This window comes from Vombatus ursinus, unplaced genomic scaffold (assembly GCF_900497805.2).
Source record: "Vombatus ursinus unplaced genomic scaffold, bare-nosed wombat genome assembly UNPS02004423.1, whole genome shotgun sequence".
Lineage (NCBI taxonomy): Eukaryota > Metazoa > Chordata > Mammalia > Diprotodontia > Vombatidae > Vombatus > Vombatus ursinus.
In genome coordinates this window covers 1,210,139-1,232,096 of record NW_020944201.1, presented here as the reverse complement: position 1 = coordinate 1,232,096, position 21,958 = coordinate 1,210,139, and the positions used below count along the sequence as shown (strand labels likewise).

Below are 21,958 nucleotides of genomic sequence, written 5' to 3'. Positions count from 1 at the left end.
GGCCTCAGAACAGGGAATGTCAGGGCTGGGAGGGGCCTCAGAACAGGGAATGTCAGAGCTGGGAGGGGCCTCAGAACAGGGAAGGTCAGAGCTGGGAGGGCCCTTAGAATAGAGAAAGTAGAACTGGAAGGCCCAAGCAACTCTCTCCTTTTATAGAAAAGGAAACTGAGGCTGAGAATTAAATGACTTGCCCAAGGTCACACATTGGATCCTAGGTCTAGAGCTGGAAGAGACCACAAAGACCATTGACTTTCCCTTATTTTATAGAGGAGGAAGTTGAGGCCCTGAAAGTTGAAATGACTTGCCCAAGGTCACACAGTTAGTAACAAAGCTAGGATTCGAAACCATGTTTTCTGGCTGCAAACCAGTTGTTGAAGTTCAACTCAGTCATTTTTCAGAAGAGGAAAGAATGACCTAGTAAGGTTAAGTTACTTAAGGTCAAACAGACTAGAAGGCAGCACAGTATGGAAGTAATAATACTACTCATGCTTATAGCACACTTTTCTCAAGTACTTTCACATTGCTTCATTTGATCTTCCTAACTCCCCAGTGAGGCAGGCAGTGTAGCCATTATGATGCCCATTTCACAGAAAAACAAACAAACTCAGAAAGAACGATCAACTTGCCCAAGGTCCCATAGCTTAAGCTAGCACTAGAATGCAGGCATTCATAAAGTATCCTTCACAGCCCCCCCATTTCACCCCTAGTGTGGCTCTACTTGGAGCAGGGCCTCTGGCCTACTGTACTGTAGTAGTACCCTAGTAGGCTGCCAACCTGCACAGGCCAGGCAGCTTACCTGTGGTCCTGGGCTGTGTACTTCAGGAGTTCTGCCAGCTGTAGTGGATATTTGCAGATTTTCTGCACAGGGGTCAGGAGGAAGCCATCAATGGCAATGTCAATCATCTGCTGCAGCAGGCGGCAAGCTTCAAAGAAGTGCTGGTAGCGGCCATCTTTCATCAACTTGGAGAGTTCCATGCATGCATCCAGGTGGTTGTTACAATATTCCGAATAGATCCAAAAGCCATCTTGCTGCAGGGGGAAAGAGATAAGGCAAGGGGACGAGGCAACATGAGGATATTGGATCAGTGTACTGGGAAAGGACCTTAGAGGTCAAGTAGTCCAAACCCCTCCAATATACAGAAGGGGAAACTGAGGCTCAGGAAGGGAAAAGGGCTTGTTCAAGGATTTGTAGCTACCCATTCCAGTACTCCTTATGCTACAGTATGAGTTCTTAACTGGTGGTCCCTAAAGTTGCTGTAAAAATATTTGGTAACTGTATTTTAATACAACTGGTTTCCCTTGTAATCCTATAGATTTTATTTTATTCATTTAAAGATATTATTCTAGGAATAGATGCACAGGCTTCAGCAGACTGCCAAAGGGGTCCATGACACAAAAGGTAAAGAAAGACTATATTATAGCAACCTCCCCAATCAGAAATCTTGTGTTAGATTTGAGACCCCACTGACACCTCCTTCTGCTAACCTCAACTCCATCATAGCATCTGTGCTACTCGCAAAAGCTGTGAGCCCCCACCCCACCTAGGCCCATACCTATTCACTTTGGGGCTCCTAGAGAGGACATGCTCTTCAGAAATGCCCACAGCTCTCCAGGCTGAATTCTGAGAAAGCCACACATGCAGCTCTGGGTAACATAGGGCCAATATGCTGAAAGAACTATACCTGTATCCTCAGGGTCAAGCACATGATAAACTATTTTGTTCACTTCCCACTCCCTGACTTCAAGCAATAATCCCCTCAAATTAGAGGTTCACAGTGGATAGAGCACCATTCCTGGATTCAAATCTGGCCTCAGACACTTAACACTTCCTAGCTGTGTGATGCTGGGCATGTCACTTAACCCCATTGCCTAGCCAAAAACAAAGAAACAAACAAAGAAACAAAGAAACAAACAAAAAACAATCAAATCATAAGTTCATAGAACTTCAGAGATGGAAAAGACCTCAGAGGCCTTCGAATCCAAGCCCCTTAGAAACAGAGGGAAAGAGACTTGCCCAAGATCACACATAGAGATTATACATCTAGACCTAGAAGGGACCTCAGAAGCCACTGGTCTGAGCCCTTTATTTTACAGAGAAAGAAACTGAGGTCCAGAGAGGGGAACAGATTTGCTCCAAGTCCAGTTGGGAAGAATTAGCAAGGCCAGGACTCTTCAAAAACCAGGTCTTCTGACTAAATTCAGGGCTCTTTTGACTTACTGTACATACCCCCCAAATTTCCTCTTATAAGGCTGAGAACCTGACTTGGAACTATCCAAAGGCTCTTTTTTTTTTTTTAATAACACTAAAAAATAAAAAGGAAACCGAGGGGAAGATTGAAGAGGGAAGAAGCTGGGGTGGAGTGAGAGTTGTAATACTATCTCGTCCAATCCACTCCTTTTACAGAGGAGGAAACTGAGACCCAGAGAAGGGGAGTGATTTGCCCAAGGGCACACTGGGAGAAATGAGCAGAGGCAGCACTGGAACACAGGCCCTCTGGCTCCATCCAGGCTTGGGGCAAGTCACCCAATGGGGTCTAGAGTGTCAGGGCAATGAGAACCCTCCTCCTCTAGATGCTGCCTGCTGAATTTCTTCTTCCTTCTCTCCCTTCTAGGGGCCCACCAATATAGCCCATCCTTTAGCCCTAAGACAGTTTTGCAGCTAACTTTCAGGCCAGTCAGGTTGGCCATGGCCTTGGTCCCAGCCCTGTTCCTCCTTCTCCTCCTTCCTTACCATCCTCCTGTTTGCCTCCTACCGCTCAGCTCCTGCAGGAAATGTGATTAGCCCAAGGGTCATTAACCTGAGCTCCATGAACTTGGCTTTTAAAAACACAAATATCCTGATAACCATATCTTGATATAACTGGCTTCCTTTGCAATCTTCTGTATTTTATTTTGTGCATCTAAAAACCTGATTCTAAGAAAGGGTCCATAGGCATCACTAGAATGACTGCCCAAGGGCTGGGGGCCCCAGGACACAACAAAGGGTCAGAAGTCCTGGATGAAGGGTCACTGCCTGGTTTTCACTGGCCTATCTCATGCTTCCTGACTGAGCCTAGGCCTCTTTTCTGGGATGCTTGAGCACATATGAGCTCAGATGGAGGTAGCATCTCCCAGGCTCCTTTAGAGCATAGGAAAGGCCATGCCTAGGGGCAGCTAGGTGGCGCAGTGGATAGAGTACCAGCCCTAAAGTCAGGAGGAACCTGAGTTCAAATCCAACCTCAGACCAGACACTTGACACTTACTAGTTGTGTGACCCTGGGCAAGTCACTTAACCCCAATTGCCTAAAAAGAAAACCCTTAAAATTAAAAAAAAAACCTTAAAAAAAAAAGAAAGGCCATGCCCCCTGGATATTCGCTAGGGTACCAGAGCCCCAGTGTGCAAACAAGGAAGGGTGGAAGAAGACTATGCCCAGCAGGTTGTGGGAAGAGCAGGAGGGCTGAAGGCAATTCGAATATTGAGCTAAGGAATAGCATAGCGGTGTGATGGAAAGAGCACCTGATTTGGGGTCAGAGGCACTAGGTTCAAATCTTGCTTGTGGTGACCTTGGCCAGGTTCCCTTTCCCTCTCTCCAGGCCTCAGTCTCCTTCTCTGTAAAATGAGAGGGCTAGAGGAGATGACCTCAGAGGTCCCTTCTACGTGGAACATTCTATGATTCTGGGATCTAAGCAGAGGTAGCAAACTCACTACTTGCCTGGCAGCCTGCAAGTGCCCTACACCACTGAGTCCAGCCCCATCCAAATGCATACATCATTCAGAAACGTTTAACAAAATAATAAAAATACAATACCAAGAGAATATTCATTTGTGGTTTTCAAAGTCAATCTGCAGGCTGTAAGGATCAGTGCTGTTTAGAGTTTGACAGTACGGGATGAAGCTACCTCTCAGTCCTACATCTGGAGCTGGGAGGGAACCCAGGCCATCTCATCCCACTCTATTTTATTTTACAGAGGAGGAAACTGAGGCCCAGGGAGGGGAAATGACTTAGGCCAGGTTATTCAGGTATGAAGCATCAGAGGCAGGGAATCAGATTGTCACCCCCTCTCCTCTCTCCCTTAGGTCTTCTTACTCCAGGGGCCCTTCCCGATCCCATGTTGCCAATGAGTTGGGTAAGAAAACATCATTTGGGTGATGCTTCCTCATTTAACCCATGCTGGTCTCCCTGGCTTTCGAGTGCTGCTGTGAACACCTCCTGTCTCCTGCCTGGCCTTTGGGCTGAACCCTGGCCTCCTACAGCATACCATTTGGACTCTCTTCTTGGCCCAGGAGGCTTCTAGCCTTTGCCCTATTAATTTCCCCTAAGCACTGATGGAGACTAGCTCTATCTTCCCTATGGGACAGGGATATTACAGTTTGCCTCACACCGACAATCTGTCTCACTTGCCAACAGATCAGGCAATGAGCATTTATTAAGTACCTACTGCATGCTAGGCACAGGTGTTACCAATGATTAATGGCTATTAGTATTAGTGGCCAAGGGAGAGGACCTCTAGGGGAAAGAAGCCAAGTTGTGATTGGGAAAAGCAAGCCCGAATTTGCAGGGTAACCAAGGCCATGGGCTAGGGAGGGGGCAGAAAGAAATCACGTTGGGGAGGCACTCAAGCAGATGATGAGAGAGGCCACATTTTGAGAGGGAGCAGAGAGCATTGTCAAAACATTTGTCTCCTGCAACTCTCCCAGCTGAGATGGCCTTCTGGACTGGGGAGGTCGAGCCATGGCTGAGGCTCTCCTAAACCCAATGCTTCAGTAGGTTCATGGTGAGCCTGGACATCACCCACTCCAGGGAGGTGACTTGGACCTCCACGAGGTTCTAGCTGGCCTAAGTTAAGACAGTCCTTGAATATCCCTCAAGGAAGAGCAATAGGCCCCCTGTGGCCATTTATAGCTTAGGCTGATTCCATAACTGCCAGGTTTATGAAAGAAAGAAGGAAGAACAATGTGGGAGGCAGAAAGGGACTGAGGAAGGACCTCTGGTTCTAGAGTGTGAGGACTTGGGTTCAAATTCCACTTTGGATGTTTACTACCTCTATGAATGTGGCAAAATGACAAGGTTTCCCTGGGTTTCCTTCTCTGTAAAATGATAGGGGTTAGATTAGATAGTCTAATCTAGCTTCTAGGTCTAGAACACAGATTTAGAGCTGGAAGGGACCTTAGAGGCCATCATGTTCCACCTGCTCATTTATAGAAGGAAACCTAGGCCCAGGGAAGTGAAGTGACTTGCCCAGGGTGACCCAGCTCGTATCAGAAGTAGAATTTGAACTCAGATCTTCCTGATTCTAAGCCAAATGCTCCAGCCATTGTACCACAGTAGTAATCTAGCTGCACATGCATTTCTAATCCCCCATACCCTTAGCCTGTGACTGCCCAGAGCCCGACCTGCACACCAGGTATTTGTTCAACTTGAATTTGGAATTTCTCTAAGGACCCCCAGACTGTATCTGGCCCCATTTCCTATGGTCTGTCTACAAATGCTCAGGAAACACAGCTATGGGAACAAAGTCATTAGGCTGGTCAATATCTGGATTAAAAACCAAATCAAACAGCATCTACTCAAGCTAAATGGAGATTCTTTGGGGGTTATTAGCAATGTGGGGTCATCCAGACCATTTGACCCCCTACATTAGCAAGGAAGATCAAGGGATACATATAACTACAGTGATATCATCTTCAAATTTTTACGAAGGTGGCCACCAGGGCAAGGAACTGATGTTGGCCTGCCCCCTGTTGTCTGAAAAAGGGCAGAGATGGGATCAGGAGAATGTTTATGGGGAGGCCTCCAGACTCCTGGTTCCCTCTAGGGCTCTGTTTCATCAAGTCGTTGGTCTGAGCTGGAAAGGACCTTCAAGGTACTGTTTTCCAACCATGTTAGGAAACTAGTGTCCAGAGAAGTTATTGGACTGTGTGGGGTGTGGGGTCACACAGACAGCACACTATCCCATGCTGCTTCAATTGTGTCCCCATTTCACAGAGAAATCCAGGTCTAGAGTAGGGAGGGGACTTGCCCAAGGTCACAGGGCCAATGAGGAAAAGAGCTGGGAAATGGGGCCAGTGCCCACCCCCACCCCTACTATCCCCAGCCTGGCCAAACCCAAGCTTGAAACACTTGCTACTGCCTCATGCTGGGCAGGTCTGAAATGTAGGTCAGGAGTGAGTGTGGCCTGGCCCTCCTGTGCTTCCCAAGCCTCCCAAGCCTCCTACCTCTCCTCTCCACTCAGCTCAAGGTGAGTGGACCCACAGGGACTCACATGCTCTAGGAAGCAGGGCCCAATCTCGCTGAGGTGTGGATCCTCGTTATTGTACTGCTTCTCCAAGTCGCGCACAAAGCCCATCTGAAACCGGTAGATGTCCTCGATGTTGCCAAAAATCACCTTCAGCTGCTCATCACTGAACATATCCCGCCTCTTTCGGCACTGTTTCAAGTAACCCTGCACAGGAAGGAAGGACACATTGCCAAAGGGCTACCCAGGGAGAGCCAACCAGCTGAACTCCTCTCTCCCCTTTGTAACAGGTCAGACTCCATCCCAGAATCCTCGAGGCCATCCAGTTGACCCCCAGTAATTAAAAACCAATAGAGGGTGGAGCCAAGATGTCAGATTAAGGATAGTCACCCAGCTGAACTCTCCCAACATTCCCCTCCAAACAACTTTAAAATGACACCTCAAATCAAATTTTGGAGTGGCAGAGGCAATAAAAGGTCAGTGTGAGACATTTTTCCCACCTAAGAAAACTTAAGAGGTCAGCCAGAGAAGTGTGTGACACCAGGGTAGAGGTCTGTCTAGAGCCTACATGTGTGGTAGCAGCAATAGCAGCTGTAGCGCAGCAGCCTTAGAAGCTCTCAGCCCAAAGTTGGTGAGATGGTTGGACAACTGGTCAAAAAGAGATTACAGGGGAGCCTTTGCTGGCACTGGGTCCAGCTGGCACTGACTGACAACATTATTGCCCACACACAGTTATGGGTCACAGTTCCAGGGTAGAAAGGAGTGCTTGTGGTCAGTCACAAGGGAACAGGAGCCTTGGTCTCAGTTTCAGGGCTAAGAGGGACACTAGTACTTGTAGCTGCAAGGGACCAGGGGTCCTTCCTGGGTAAAGACCAGAGCACAGACCAGGAGAGCAGTGACCATACCTCTCTCCAGATCACACCACCTTAAAAACACCAAAAACTTGCAAACCCTCAGAACTAGCTCTTAAAACAGCAGCATGGAAAAGCCTGGAATTTGGCACAGAGTAAGCAGAAGCCAACTTTAACATAAAGTTCAAAGTCAAAAAATAGGCTGGGAAAATGAGCAAATAATTTTAAAAAAATAATTTGACCATAAAAATCTACTACAGTGACAGGGAAGAACAAGGCGTTAACTTAGAAGAAGACAACAAAGTGAAAACAGCTAAAAGCAATGCATTAAAGAAAAATGCTAACTGGACCCAAATCCAACAAGAATTCCTGGAAGTTAAAGAAAAAGATGAGTGGTAGAGGAAAAACTGGGGAAAGAAATGAGAGTGATGCAAGCAAATTATAAAAACAGAATTAACAGCTTGGTAAAAGCAGCACAAAATGAAGAAAATAAAACCTTTAAAAACAGACTTGGCCAAATGGCATAAGAGGCACAAAAATCCACTGAAGGGAAGAACTCCTTAAAAGGTGGAACAGGTCAAATGGTAAAAGAGGTACAAAAATTCACAAAAGAAAAGAACTCCTTACAAAGCAGAATTGGCCAAATGGAAAAAGAAGTACAAAATCTCACTAAAGAAAATAATTCCTTAAAAATTAGAATTGGACCAGTGGAAGCTCCACAAGACATCAAAAAACAATACAACAAAGTCAAGAGAATAAAAAAAAAAATAGAGGAAAATGTGAATTATTTTATTGGAAAAACAACTGACCTGGAAAACAGATCCAGGAGAGATAATTTTAGAATTATTGGATACTTCAAAGCCATCATCAAAGAAAGAACTGAGACATCATGTTTCAAGAAATTATCAAAGAAAACTGTCCCAATAGCTTAGATCCTGAGGGTAAAACAGAAATTGAAAGAATCTACCAATCCCATAATGAAAACTCCCAGGAATATTATAGCCAAATTCCAGAGCTTCTAGGTCAAGAAGAAAATACTTCAAGCATCCAGAAAAAAAAAAAAAACAATTAAAATATCATGGATCCACAGTCAGGATTACACAAGGTTTAGCAGCTTCACTTTAAAGGAGCAGAAGACTTGGAATATGATTTGGGAAGGCAAAGGAGCTAGGATTACAACCAAGAATAACCTATTGTGCAAAACTGAGTGTAATTCTTCAGGGGGAAAAACAGATATTTAATGAAATAGAAGACTTTCAAGCATTCTTGATGAAAAGACCAGAGATGAATAGAAAATCTGACTTTCAAACACAAGACTCAAGGGAAGCATAAAAAGGTAAACATGAAAGAGTAATCATAAGGGATTCAATAAAGTTAAACTGCTTACATTCCAATATGATACATTATGAAGATGATACATGTAACTCCTAAGTTACTAGGGCAGTTAAAAGGAGGTTACATAGGCAGAAGACATAGGATTTAGTTGATACAGTTGGAATGATTTCCAAAAAAAAAAAAAAAAATGAATGGGTGAGAAAGAGGGATGCTCTGTAAGAAGGGAGATGTAGAATGGGGAAAATTATCACACATAAAAGTGGAACACAAGGAAGAGCTTTTACAATGGAGGAGAAAATGGGGGGGTAGGATGGGCAATACTTGAATTTCACTTTCATCAGAATTGGTTCAAAGGAAGAAGAATATATACACACACTCAGTTGGGTATAGAAATCTATCTTACCCAATAGGGAAATAGGAGGAAAAGGGTATATGAGAAAGGGGGAAGGGGGAATAAAAGGGAGGGCAAATTAAGGGAAGCAGTGGTTAGAAGCAAAATAGACTTTTGAGGAGGGACAGGATAAAAAGGAGGGGGGGAGAAACAAGAAAATGGGATGGAGGGAAATACAGTCAGTCAATGTGAATGGGAAGACTTCACCCATAAAATGAAAGCAGATAGCAGAATGGATGAGAAACCAGAATCTAACAATATGTTTCTTACAAGAGACACACTTGAAACAGAGACACATAAACAGAGTAAAAATAAGGGACTGGGGCAGAATCTAATATGTTTCAGCCAAAGTAAAAAAGGCAGGGATAGCAATCATGATCTCAGACAATGCAAAAGTAAAAACAGACCTAATTAAAAAATTAAAAAAGATAATCAAGGAAACTATATTATGCAATTATACATTATTATTACAAGATGCCACAGACAATGAAATAATATCAAAAAATTTTACAGTAAATCTCTCTGATAAAGGCCTCATTTCTCAAATATATGCTGAGTATGGAACTTAGTCAAATTTATAAAAATAAGAGCCATTCCCCAATTGATAAATGTTCAAAGGTTATAAACAGGCAATTTTCAGAAGAAGAAATCAAAGCTATCTATAGTTACATAAAAAAAAATGCTCTGAATCACTATTGATTAGAGAAATGTAAATTAAAACAACTCTGAGGTACCACCTCACAACTATCTGAAATGAAAAATGCTGGAGGGGATGAGCGAAAAAATTGGCATACTAATGAACTGTTGGTGGAGTAGTGAACTAGTCCAACTATTCCAGAGAACAATTTGGAACTATGCCCAAAGGGCTATAAAATTGTGCATACCCTTTGACCCAGCAATACCACTTCTAGGTCTGTATCCCAAATAGATCAAAGAAAAAGGAAAAGGACCCATATGTACAAAAATATTTATAGCAGCTCTTTCTGTGGTGACAAAGAATTGGAAATTGAGGGGATGTCCATCAATCGGGGAATGGCTAAACCAGCATTGCATTACTGTGCTATAGAAAATGATGAGGAGGGTGGTTTCAGAAAAACATGAGCAAGACCTTATATGAACTGATATAAAGTGAAGTGAGAAGAATTGGGAGATCATTGTGCATACTAACAACAAAGTTTTAATGATGATCAACTGTGAAAGACTTGGCTACTCTAATCAATACAATGATCCAAGACAGTTTCCAAGGACTCATGATGAAAAAATGCTATCCATCTCCAGAGAGACAACTGATGAACTCTGAGTGCAAATTGAAGCACAATTTTTTTCACTTTCTTTATTTTTCTTGCTTTTTTTGAAATATAGCTAATATGGAAATATGTTTTGCATGACTTCACATGTATAATTGATATCATATTGCCTGCCTTCTCAGTGGGTGTGGGAGGGAGTGGGAAGGAGGGAGAGAACTTGGAACTCAAAATTTAAAAAAGAAAAAAATGTTTAAATAAATGGAAAAAACAACAACAACAACAACAACAAATGGATGAGGGGCCAACCTGTGATTTCATCAGTATAGGGAACTCTTAGTGGAAAAACTCTCTCTACCAATGGAGCTCAGTGGTTCTCCTGTCTTTTAGAACCATACATAGAAAGGTGCCTTGGAATCAGGTTATTGCAAACTGGGAAGCGTTAAAGAAACAGGAGCTGTTAACCGTTGGCTAGTTAGAAAGAAGGAAGCAAAGGCCTAGAAGAGGAGGCAGGGGGCAGTTTGGAGAGAGAGGGAAAAACACCTAGGCCTTGGGTCAGGGGATTTGGGGGATGGCTCATTATGCCTGCCCTCATGTCCAGAATCCCCTGCTAAATGATGTATGTGCCTACCTGAGCATCCAGATCACAGGAATTCAAGGTTAAAACTGAAGGAGCCAGCCTGTGTTCAAACTGGGGCCTACTGGCTCCAAATGCATCTCTCTTTCGATAGAGGTATGCAGACAGAGGCCAAGGCAGGTGCAGGAAGTGATTATTTTTCTATTGTATTAATAACCAATTATTAAATTAGGATTGAGATTTTTCCTATCTATTTCCTCATTTAGGGACCAGTTCCCACAGATCAGTCAGTCAGTCTCTGAAGGACATTGCTAATGCAAGGGATTGCACAAATCTTCTGGGTGCTTGCTCTGTAATCTTGGGCAGGACCCCAACCAACTAGAAGACCTTATTTCTATTTAGAGTGTAAATAGAATGTAGTCTAGGTGAATTCCAGCCCTCATTTCCTAAAATGAGCCATGTCATTGTACCCCTCCAATGGAGTCTAGGGGAACCCAGATTATGAAGGAGAAAACCAACCAAAGTGCTCTGGGTAGAACCAGATTCCTTTGTTCAGATTGCTGGAGGGGGCTAAGTCCCATGATCAAGTCACATTCTCAGTAGAAGGAGCTGAAGACTTTTAGCCTACCTCCTCAGTAATATATCCACCCCCTCATTAACTGCTCACCAATCAGGGTTGATTTTCACCTATCAGGGGCACCAACTTTTCCAAAAGTATTTAAGCATTCAGTGATCTCCATGGTTTTGTCTTTGGTTACTGAGAGAAAACACTGAGCATCAATTGATTGCTTATCAGTTAGCCTAATCAATAAATTGATTATTAATTGGGGAGGAAAGGAGCCCCTGGAACAGAACTGTGGTTTCCTGAGCTTATATATGACCTTTGGCCTGAGAGATCACACTGGGAGAGGAAAGAGAACCAGGCCATAGCATTCCAAGGCCCCAGATGGACCTGCACATTTGCTCCAGGCAAGGGTAATTCTTATTGTCTCCATTTTCCAAATGAGGAAGATGATGCACAGAGAATAATTATAATTCATAGTTCTATAACAATTTACTGTAAAAAGGACATTTCTCCCACCTCTTATCCTCATACAGAGGAGGAAATTAAGGATCAAGGAAGTTAGGTTTTGTTGCCAAAGTCACACCTAGACTTGGTAGGGCTGAGGCTTGAACCCCAGGTCCTCTAGCTCTTTCCACCATAACCATTGCCTCCAGAAAATGATAATGTCTCACTTCAGGTATGAAGGAAAGGTAGGGCTGGTAAGTGAGCCCAGATGTCCCCATTCAGGAGGTCCCTGACCTTCTGTCACCCATGGGGCATCCTCAGCTTACCTCACATATGTCTTTGAGGTGCTTGATATAGTGACGCTCGGTGCTCATGATCTCATTGATGACATTGGCACGCATCTGGTCCCGGTTCTGCAGTGACCTGCCCAGGCAGAGGCAGTCGGCATTGGGGTCCAGGTGCCCATTCTGTACCTCACTGGTCCCTTCCTCCACACCGTCTTCCTGGTTCACCCACAGCTAAGAGGAGAAAAACACAGCAAGAGTGGTTATGAGCCAGGCAACTGGCAAAAACGACCACTGGCAGACCAACCTGGGGCAAGAGTCTCCAAAATAAATCCTTCTTTACTTTAATTGTGTTATCAGTGCAAAGGGAAGGATGAGAGAAAAAGTGCTAGAAAACATGATTTAGGGCTAGAAACATGGGAAGGAGCAAAGGCTTGTTGATTATACAGAAGGTACACCTATATGATGGAAACTGGACGTGTCAGACATGGCAAGTGTCAAATAACACAAAAACTAAAATTGATTATATTTTGGTGGTTGGTGACTGGTTAACAAACAATGTGGTAGTCATTTCTAAACCTCAACAGTCTATGTATAGTAGACTATTAAATGCTTTGAGCAAGTATTAAAATCACTTCCAAATTAGATAACAAGGAGAAGACATGCTAGAAAATTGATGCAACTCCAACTTGACTTATTTAAGCAAGCTGCTGATGCTGAAAAATGGGAACTGGATAACAGAACAAATATCAACATAGACTGTCACAATTTTCTAAGGAAGTTTAACTGAAATAAATCAATTACCACAAAGAAAAGGCCAAAAAGGACTAGAAAACATTTAATCTCCCTACAAGAGATGTGGCAGCCAAGTTCAATATTGGTTTAGAGGGACAAACTCATTTGTAAAATCTAATAAAAGATGATGGAAGACCATTAGCAGTTTTGCCTTATAAAACAGCAGTAAGTAGAGGAAAAAACAAATTTTCAGAAAGCTTAGCAACAGACCCAACTATGATCCTATGAATTGGTTTAGGCCAGATTATACCAAACACTCGAGGTAGCTAGGTGGCTCAGGGAATAGAGTACTGGGCTTGGAGTCAGGGAGTCCTGGGTTAAAATCCAGCTTCAGAAATTTCCTAGCAGTATGACCTTGGGCAAGCCACTTAACCTCTGTTTGTCTATGGATCCCACTGCCTTGTCAAGGTGGAGGGGCTTGCATAGCTCAATGAAACCATGAACTATGCTGTGCAGGGCTACCCAAGATGGATAGGTCATAATGGAGTATTCTGACATAAAGGTGATCCACTGGAGAAGGAAATGGCAAACCACTCCAGTATCTTTACCAAGAACACAAAGGACAGAGGTCCACAGGATCACAAAGAGTTAGACACAACTGAACAACAAAAACAACCACATACCAAACACTGAAGAATGTAACTGGAAGGTCAATGAAAAAACAAAAAATGGAAAAGATCTGTCAAGATTTCTATAGTAAACTAGTTTCTCTATCAATGGCAATCAATGCAGTTGCTACATTTGGACTGTAACATCATAGGCCTTAATGTGCTACATGAGGAAATAAAAATAGCACTGAAGAAAACAAAGATAGGACGAGCAGTTGGGCTAGGCCACAAAAGCACAGAGATGGTACATGCTAGCAATAATATAGTTTTGAGTGCTCTGAGGGACTGATCTGATAAAGGGAAAGGATGACAAATACTTGGAGGTGGGAGTGGGATGGACCTTATTACTATTGAAAAAAGGGTGACTGGGATGATATAAAAAATTATCAATTCATGTATCTACTTTCCCAACTCTATCTAATCCCAAAGAGAATAAACACAAATACCAAAGACACATCAATGATATTTTTAGCCATATGGACATATAGACAGAGCCATTTTCTTCTCCAGCAGCTGCATCCTAGGGACTCTTCTCCTCAAACTCATGTCATTCAATGTCACTTACTTTTTAGAAAAAACAAAAATCAACCAGCCAATAATATCTTATTGATGTTTTTTACTTTCATCATTGTTACTTCCCAATGACTCCTCCTCATCACCAATAGAACTTACCCCCTGCAACCAAGAAGAACCAACCCAAAGCACTGGCCATGTCTAACAATGTACGTTGCTGGATGAGGAAATGGCAAGCCAGTCTAGTATCTTTGCCAAGAAAACCCCAATGGGGTCACAGAGAGTCGGACGCAACTGAAACAACTGAACAACACCACAACAACAACGTATGTTAGAGTGCCTCGATCCAAGTGCTGATGTCTTTGGGGTCATTGGAGTGGGTTGTTGCATACAGGGCGAAAGACTCATTGAAGTCCATGAACAAAGGCTTCAAAGAGTCTATTGGACTCCTCTCAGAGAAGAAAGACACTTTGGGGGAGTGCCAAACTACTTGGTGTCTCTGACTTACAATGTTCCAATTTATCCTGTCTCTATTTGCATGTTGTTTTCCTCATTAGACTGTGAGCCCCGAGAGGAGGGACTATCTTTTGCATTTCTTCCTATCGCTAGCACTTAGCGTAGTCGGTGCTTAATAACTGCTTATTGACTGATGATATGGATTGATTGTTTTTGAAATGCTTGATAGAATTCACTTAAATAAGTTAATCGAGGCACAGGGTCCCCCCACTTCCACTTTAGGAATAATCTATGACTTATTCAATTTCTGTTTCTGAGACCAGGTTATTTTGGGGAAAAAAATCTTATTTTGTTAATTTTATTTTTATTTATGTATTTTATATTTCAAAAAATTGTTCATCTATTTCATTTAAGTTTTCAGTTCTGTTGGCACATAATTAGGCATAACAGTTTGGGACGAGTTCCCTTATTTCTTCCTAATTTGCTGTCCCCTCATGCTTTCATTTCTGAATTTTGGTAATCTGGTCTCTTTTTGGGTGGTGGGTGGAAATCAAATTAACTAATGGTCAGTCTATTTATTTTATTGGTCTTTAAAGAAAATTAGCTAGTCATCTGATTATCTCAATAGCTTTTTGTTTTCAATGTGGTTTATATCTTCATTTATATTCAGAATTTCTATTCCTGGGTTTATTTGGGAGGTTATTTATTGAATTCTAGGGGTTTTTTGAGGGGTTGCATCTTCAATTCATTGACATCTTCTTTCTTTCTCTTGTTAATGTAAGTAAAGTATTTAGAGACAAGATTTCTCCCAAAAGCTGTTTTGGTCATATCTCCTAAGAATTGGCAGGCCAGCTATCTCATTGTTATCACTTTCTTTGATATAATTATATATTGTGTCTTTGATTTGTACTCTGCCCCACTCATTCTTTAGGATTAAATTGTTTAGTTGCCATTTGAGGCCAAATCCTTTCTTCAGATTTCCCTTATTGATTACACTTTTTTATTGCATTGTGGTCTGGAAAGAAGAGAAAACTCCTTATGTATACACACCACGTTAGCTACTGAGAGACCAGTGACAATAAAGGACAAAGAATACCATCTGAGACACCGAGAAGATCACAGGAGATAAATTCCAAGAAAGAAACCAGTAATAAAAGCCCTGTCCTCAAACAAGTATACACAAGTGATGAAAGTTTATTCAACAAGCAAGAAATACTAGCAGTCTTAATGTAAAGAGGCAACTGGACACATAGGTATCATTGAGAAATGATGGAAGGGAATTCATGATTGGAATATGGCTATGGAGGAATGTACCTTATTCAAAAAACCCAAGACGGGTAAATAGCACTGGGGGTGGGGAGGAGGAAGATAGGGGTAGTATAGTTAGAAGATATTATCTTTCTATTTTTAATTTATTTCTTTTTAAAAATGATTTATTTCTTTTTTTAAACATTAAAAAAATTGAGTTCCCAATTCTATCCCTCTCTCTAGTCTCTTCCTCACTCACTGAGAAGGCAAGCAATATGACACCCATTATACATGTGAAATCATGCAAAACATATTTCCATATTAGCCATGTTGCAAAAAAAAGCCAGAAAAATAAAGTGAGAAAATAAGGAAGATATACTCTTAATATACATTGTGTATTGTAATATATAATATACATTGTATATTAAGAAGATAAACTCATGTGAGGAAATTCAAGAAACAGGAGGAATCATAGTGGAGAACATTTGGGTGAAGACCAATAGAGAAAAACAGAAATGATCTAGAGTCTAGGGGTGGGGAACCAGAGGCCTTGAGGCCACATGTGGCCCTCTAGGTCCTCAAGTGCAGCCTTTTGACTGAATCCAAACTTCACAGAACAAATCCTAGACAATGGAGTGCCCTGCCAATCACGTTGAGAACACAAGCTCAAGACAGAGGAAAGATAGAGCAATAATGGAAGATTTCAATTATTCAGACATTGCTCTGTCAAATGCAGCTAATCATTCCTCAACTTGCCTTCAAGATAATCTGATACTTCAAAGCTAGAGGAATCAACAAGGAAAAATTACATTCTGGAGTGGAAATGATGAGAAACTTGTGGGGAAGAGACTGTTCCCACCTAAAGTTTGTGAAAGAGAAGGTAAAGAAAGTTGGAGGTCATCTGAAATGCCCATACAATTTCAGGACAGCAGATTTCAAAAGGTAGGATCCCATGAACCAAAATTCTATGGGGGAAGCCAAGCCTGGTAGGACAGGAACTTCTTGAGAATGAAGCTCCCAAAACACACAGGGAAACAATTCTAAAGTCAATGTGGATGCACAGGGAACTCACGAATCAATTTACATGGTAAAACATTGATTTCTTGTTTCCTCTGTCGGGGAGAATGACCTCCACAACATGACAGGAAAATATGGCTAAGAGGGCCATTCAAATCCCCAAGAGAAGTAGGGAGATATAGTAAGAGAACCCCTCTGGAGCTGCCCTGGCTGAATTAGTCATGTGGCCCAGATGAACAACAGCCTCAGGGATTAAATGAACTGGCAGATGGAATAGCCAAGCTGCCGTGATTGTGGAAAACAGGAAAGGTACTGCCAGCCTGGAGAAGGGCAAGTGTTGTCCTGATTTTCAAAATATGATGAGAATAGAATGTGCAAACTTTACGTCTATAAACTTGAGGTCTGATTCCTGGGAAAATTCTCGAATGGATTATTAAGAAAGATTAGAATTTAAGAATATTTTGAAGGACCAAACTATGGCATTTGACGCTTCTGGTCTTAGAGGTAGAATCACATGTTTCATTTCTTTTGGTGTTGGAAAAGTCTTTAGAATGCTAAGGAATGTTGATAACAAACTTACAGAAAAAAAGTTCAAGTATAAAATAGAAAGATCCCCACCTCTTCAAGTTTCAAGTGTCTGAAAAAAAAAGTTGCATCAATTGACGTGTTTAAGCAAGGCTTTAGCAAGCACAGGTCACACCAGACTCATTTCAATTCATTTTTCTTTTTCTTTCTTTCTTTTTTTGGACAGGGTTGCCATGCCAGAAGATCAGAGGAATGCTGAAGATATGTTTTTACCTTGCTTTTAGCAAAGCCCTGGCTCAAGTCTCTCATGCTGGTCATGTGAAAAAGGTGGAGAGATGTGGGCTGGACAATAATCCAATTAGATGGATTCAGGAGTTGTTAAAATGGACAGACCCAAGAGCAGCTGTTAACAGTTCAGTGACCACTGGGCCAGAGGTCTCACTGAGGCATCTATATTAGCTCTTTGTTATTTGGCATTTTTACCCAAGACCTGAATAAAGGAATAGATGGGAGAAGAAAGGGAAGGGGAGAAGGGAATAAGCATTTATATATCACCTATTAGGTGCCAGGCACTGTGTTAAGTACCTTATAATTATTTATAATATTTATAATCTCATTTAATCCTCAACCTCAATGACAACTCTGGGAGGTAGGTGTTATTATAATCCCCATTTTACAATTGAGGAAACTAAAGCAAACAAAGGTTATGTGACTTGCCCAGGGTCACACAACTAGGAAGTGTTAAAGGTCAGATTTGAACTCAGTCTTCCTGACTGCAGGCCCAGTGCTCTAACCACTGTGACACCAGCTGCCTCTTAGATGGTGTGCTCATCAAATATGCAAATGACCCAAAGCTGGGAGGGAGAGCTAACAGAGAGGATAACGTGGGTAGGATCCAAAAAGATTTTGACAGGCTAGATCCTTGGACTCATCTGAATAAGATAAAAATCAATACAGATAAATATAAAGTCTGGCACTTGAGTATAAAAAAATCAACTTCAAGAGTACAAGATAGGGGAAGTGTGGTTGGACAGGAATTTGTCTGAAAAAGATCTGGGGGGTCTCAGTGAACTGCAAGCTCAGTAGGAGTTAATAGTATGGGATACGACAGCCAAGAAAGTGAATGCAATTTTAGGCTACATTAAGTCAGTCAACAAGCATTTATTAAGCGTCTACTGTGTGGGGATACAAAGAATTGCAAAAACATATTGCCTGCCCTCCAGAGGCTCACAGTTTAAAAGGAGACAGCATGTAAAAAAACTGAACATACCAGATATATATAGCGCAAATGAAAAGAAATCTCAGAGCGAAGGCCCTAGCAATGAAGGGGACAAGGAAAGGCCCCCTACACAAGGTGGGATTTGAGCTGAGTTTTGAAGGAAGCCAGCCAGTACAAAGACAAGGAGACTGAGGATGGAGTATTATGTGTGAGGAAGAGGAAGGGGGCCAGTGTCACCAGATCTTAAAGTAGGGGAAGGGGAAGAAAGTGTAAAAACTAGAAAGGTAAGATGGGACCAGGTGGTGCAGAAGGGCTTTAAAAGCCAAACAAAAGATTTTTATTTTTGATCCCCAGAGGCACTTCCCATAGATGGTGAGGTCCTTCAGATTTGTGGATGAAGTACTGATTACAACAATTCAATTCAAGGAAACATTTTAAAGTACCTTCTCTACTATATCTAAAGAGCCCTGCATACAAAAACAAAATGTGCCCTGTCCTCAAGGCTAATTAATAGGCTCATTAATTAAATGAGAACTTGAGTTAGGTAAGATAGCTGTGTAACTATCCACTTGGGAAAAACCAAGTGGATGAAGAATGCCTATAGCTAAGACTATGATATGCAGATGAATGGATAGCCCATAGAGCTGGTCTATCAAGATACTGTGTCTTCAACTAATGCTACAGGTAAGACAATTAATGGGGCCTGGAATTAAATAGAAAGATGAGAGCAAGCTGAATTGCCTTTTAAAAATTTCATAGTGTTTTAAATGACTATACTGGTAAATGGTCTTAAATAGGGAAGCAGTAATATAGTGCTGGAAAGAAGGTAGCTCCCCAATTGATAAATGAAAGGATATGAACAGGCAGTTCTCAGATGAAGAAATTAAAGCCATCTATAGTCATATGAAAAAATGCTCTAAATCACTACTGATTAGAGAAATGCAAATTAAAGCAACTCTGAGGTACCACCTCGTATGTATCAGATTGGCTAACATGACAAAACAGGAAAATGATAAATGTTGGAGAAGATGTGGGAAAACTGGAACACTAATGCATTGCTGGTGGAGTTGTGAACTGATCCAACCATTGTGGAGAGCAATTTGGAACTATGCCCAAAGGGCAACCAAACTATTCATATTCTTTGATCCAGCAATACTAGGTCTGTATCCCAAAGAGATCATAAAAAAGGGAAAAGGACCCACATATACAAAAATATTTATAGCAGCTCTTTTTGTGGTGGCAAAGAATTGGAATTTGAGGGGATGCCCACCAATTAGGGAATGGCTGAACAAGTTGTGGTATATGAATGTAATGGAATACTCTTGTTCCATAAGAAATGATGAGCAGGTGGACTTCAGAAAAACCTGGAAAGACTTGCATGAACTGATGCTGAGTGAAGTGAGCAGAACCAGGAAAACATTGTACACAGTAATAATGATCCAAGACAATTCCAAAAGACTCATGGTGGAAAATGCTATCCACATCCAGAGAAAGAACTATGGAGTCTGAATGCAGATCGAAGCATACTATTTTCTCTCTCTCTCACTTTTTTTTTCTCATGGCTTTTCCTTTTTGTTCTGATTCTTCTTTCACAACATGACTAATGTGGAAATACGTTTAATATGATTATACATGTATAGCCTATATCAGATTGCCATTTTGGGGATGGGGGAGTGGAGGGAAGGGGAGAAAATTTAGAACTCAAAATCTTACAGATGTGAAGGTCGAAAACTAAAAACAAATAAATTTTTTTTAAAAAATCATGTAGCTACAAGACAATCTCTAAGGACCCTCCCAGCTCTGACATTCCCTGTTCTAAGGTCCCTCCCACTTCTGACATTCTCTGTTCTAAGATTCTTTCCAGTTCTGACATTCCCTGTTCTAAGATCCCTCTCAGCTCTGATAGTCCCTGTTCTAAGATCCCTCCCAGATCTGACAGTCCCTATGGGACTGAATTCCTTCTACTGGAGGCTAGATGACCTTGCTGTAAGGAATGTCACGTGGGGACCTGGCTTGCTTAGGGGTTGGAAGCTCTGGGCTAGAATCTCAGGTTTGCCCCTGGTGCCCAAGGAGCAGGTTTCTTTCCCTCCTGGATTTCCAGTTTCTTCACTGGTGAAATGGGAGCAAAAGTCAGTACATACTCTTCCAACCTGACAGGGATATTGTTAGGAAAGCAGCGTTAAGTTACAAATGGCTCAAGTCCTGCCAGCTGTTAGCTGGTCTTGGGTCCGAGCCTTGGACAGTACCAAGGAAGGCCGGCTCATTCAATGAGGGGAGCTAGAGGCTGACTGCAGTCAGATTCAGATGGCTGATTGCACAAAGGCCCCACCCCACCGGGCCAACCTCCCCTCAGACTCCTTTTTTCTGCTTCCTGAAAGGTCAGAATCACACCTGCCGTATGTTACCCAGTGGTCTTTGGTGCAATCGATAAAGCACACTGGGGGTTCTGATCAGCCAAGGGACTGGCTGCCTCAGAGAAGAATTATCACACTACTGAATGCCAACATGGCTGAGGCGGCAGGAGGCGGCCTATTTTTAACAGTAAAAGCCTCACCCACTAATATCCCATTAGTTTCTCCAAGCTTTGACAATGCTGGCTTAAACCAAGTGAGCCTGTAGAACCAAGGGGTTTAACACAGCCCAGGCTGAACACAGCTGCTTCTGGCAGCCTGGGGTCTGCTGAGCCTTAGGGCTGGGGCTGGGGAACAGAGGAGCAGGGGAGTGGGACAGGGCAGCTAATGCAGAACAGAACAGTGGGAAGCAGACCTCACGTGTGGCCCTGGAAATTCCAGAAAAGCACAGAACACCAGGACTGGAAGGGACCTGAAAATACAGAATGTCTGAGATGGGAGGGGACTTTGAACACTGAAGGGCCTAGTAAGAAAGGGTCCTTGAGAGTGTGACCTGGGATCTACAGCTGGAAGGAGACTCTCATGCCAGCTATTCTAACCACCCTCATTTACAGAGGAGGAAACTGAGGCCCAGGGAAGGCAAGGGACCTAGGATCATAGATTTAGAGCTGGAAGAGCTAATCCAACCTTCTTCACTTTACAGAGAAGGAAACTGAGGTCCGGGGAAGGGAAGCAACCAGTTCAAGGTCATACAGCAAGCAGCTTCAGGAAACCTGGCTCCAATCCCTCCTCTGACCCATACTGGTAAGTCATGGAACTCTTCAACGCAACTCTGTAAGACTTTAAATCACAGAGGACTTGCTGCCTCTCTGCATCCATGGACAGAGCAACCACTTGGAGAAAGCAGTACCAGGGGTGGGGAACCTGTGGCCTGAAACCACATGTGGCCCTCTAGATCCTCAAGTGCAGCCCTTTGACTGAATCCAAACTTCACAGAACAAGTCCTTGCCTTCTAGGTCCTCAAGTGTGGCCCTTTGACCAAATCCAAACTTCACAGAACAAATCCTTGCCTTCTAGATCCTCAAGTGCGGCCCTTTGACCAAATACAAACTTCACAGAACAAATCCTTGCCTTCTAGGTCCTCAAGTGTGGCCCTTTGACTGAATCCAAACTTTACAGAACAAATCCTTGCCCTCCAGATCCTCAAGTGCAGCCTTTTGACTGAATCCAAACTTCACAGAACAAACCCTTGCCTTCTAGATCCTCAAGTGTGGCCCTTTGACTGAATCCAAACTTCACAGAACAAATCCTTGCCTTCT

General features: G+C 42.5%; 1 protein-coding gene across 5 annotated transcripts in view; it reads right to left on the bottom strand.

The window, feature by feature from the left end:
• ARHGEF9 (Cdc42 guanine nucleotide exchange factor 9) overlaps positions 1-21,958 on the bottom strand; it is a 277,350-nt gene that overhangs the window by 41,004 nt on the left and 214,388 nt on the right. For all 5 annotated transcript variants that reach the window (XM_027836028.1, XM_027836022.1, XM_027836035.1 and 2 more), the window contains 3 exons: positions 11,950-12,141; positions 6,244-6,423; positions 797-1,029 (listed from right to left, as the gene is read on the bottom strand). In XM_027836028.1, coding sequence (XP_027691829.1) covers positions 797-1,029; positions 6,244-6,423; positions 11,950-12,141 — 605 coding nt within the window. The remainder of the gene's footprint in view (positions 1-796; positions 1,030-6,243; positions 6,424-11,949; positions 12,142-21,958) is intronic.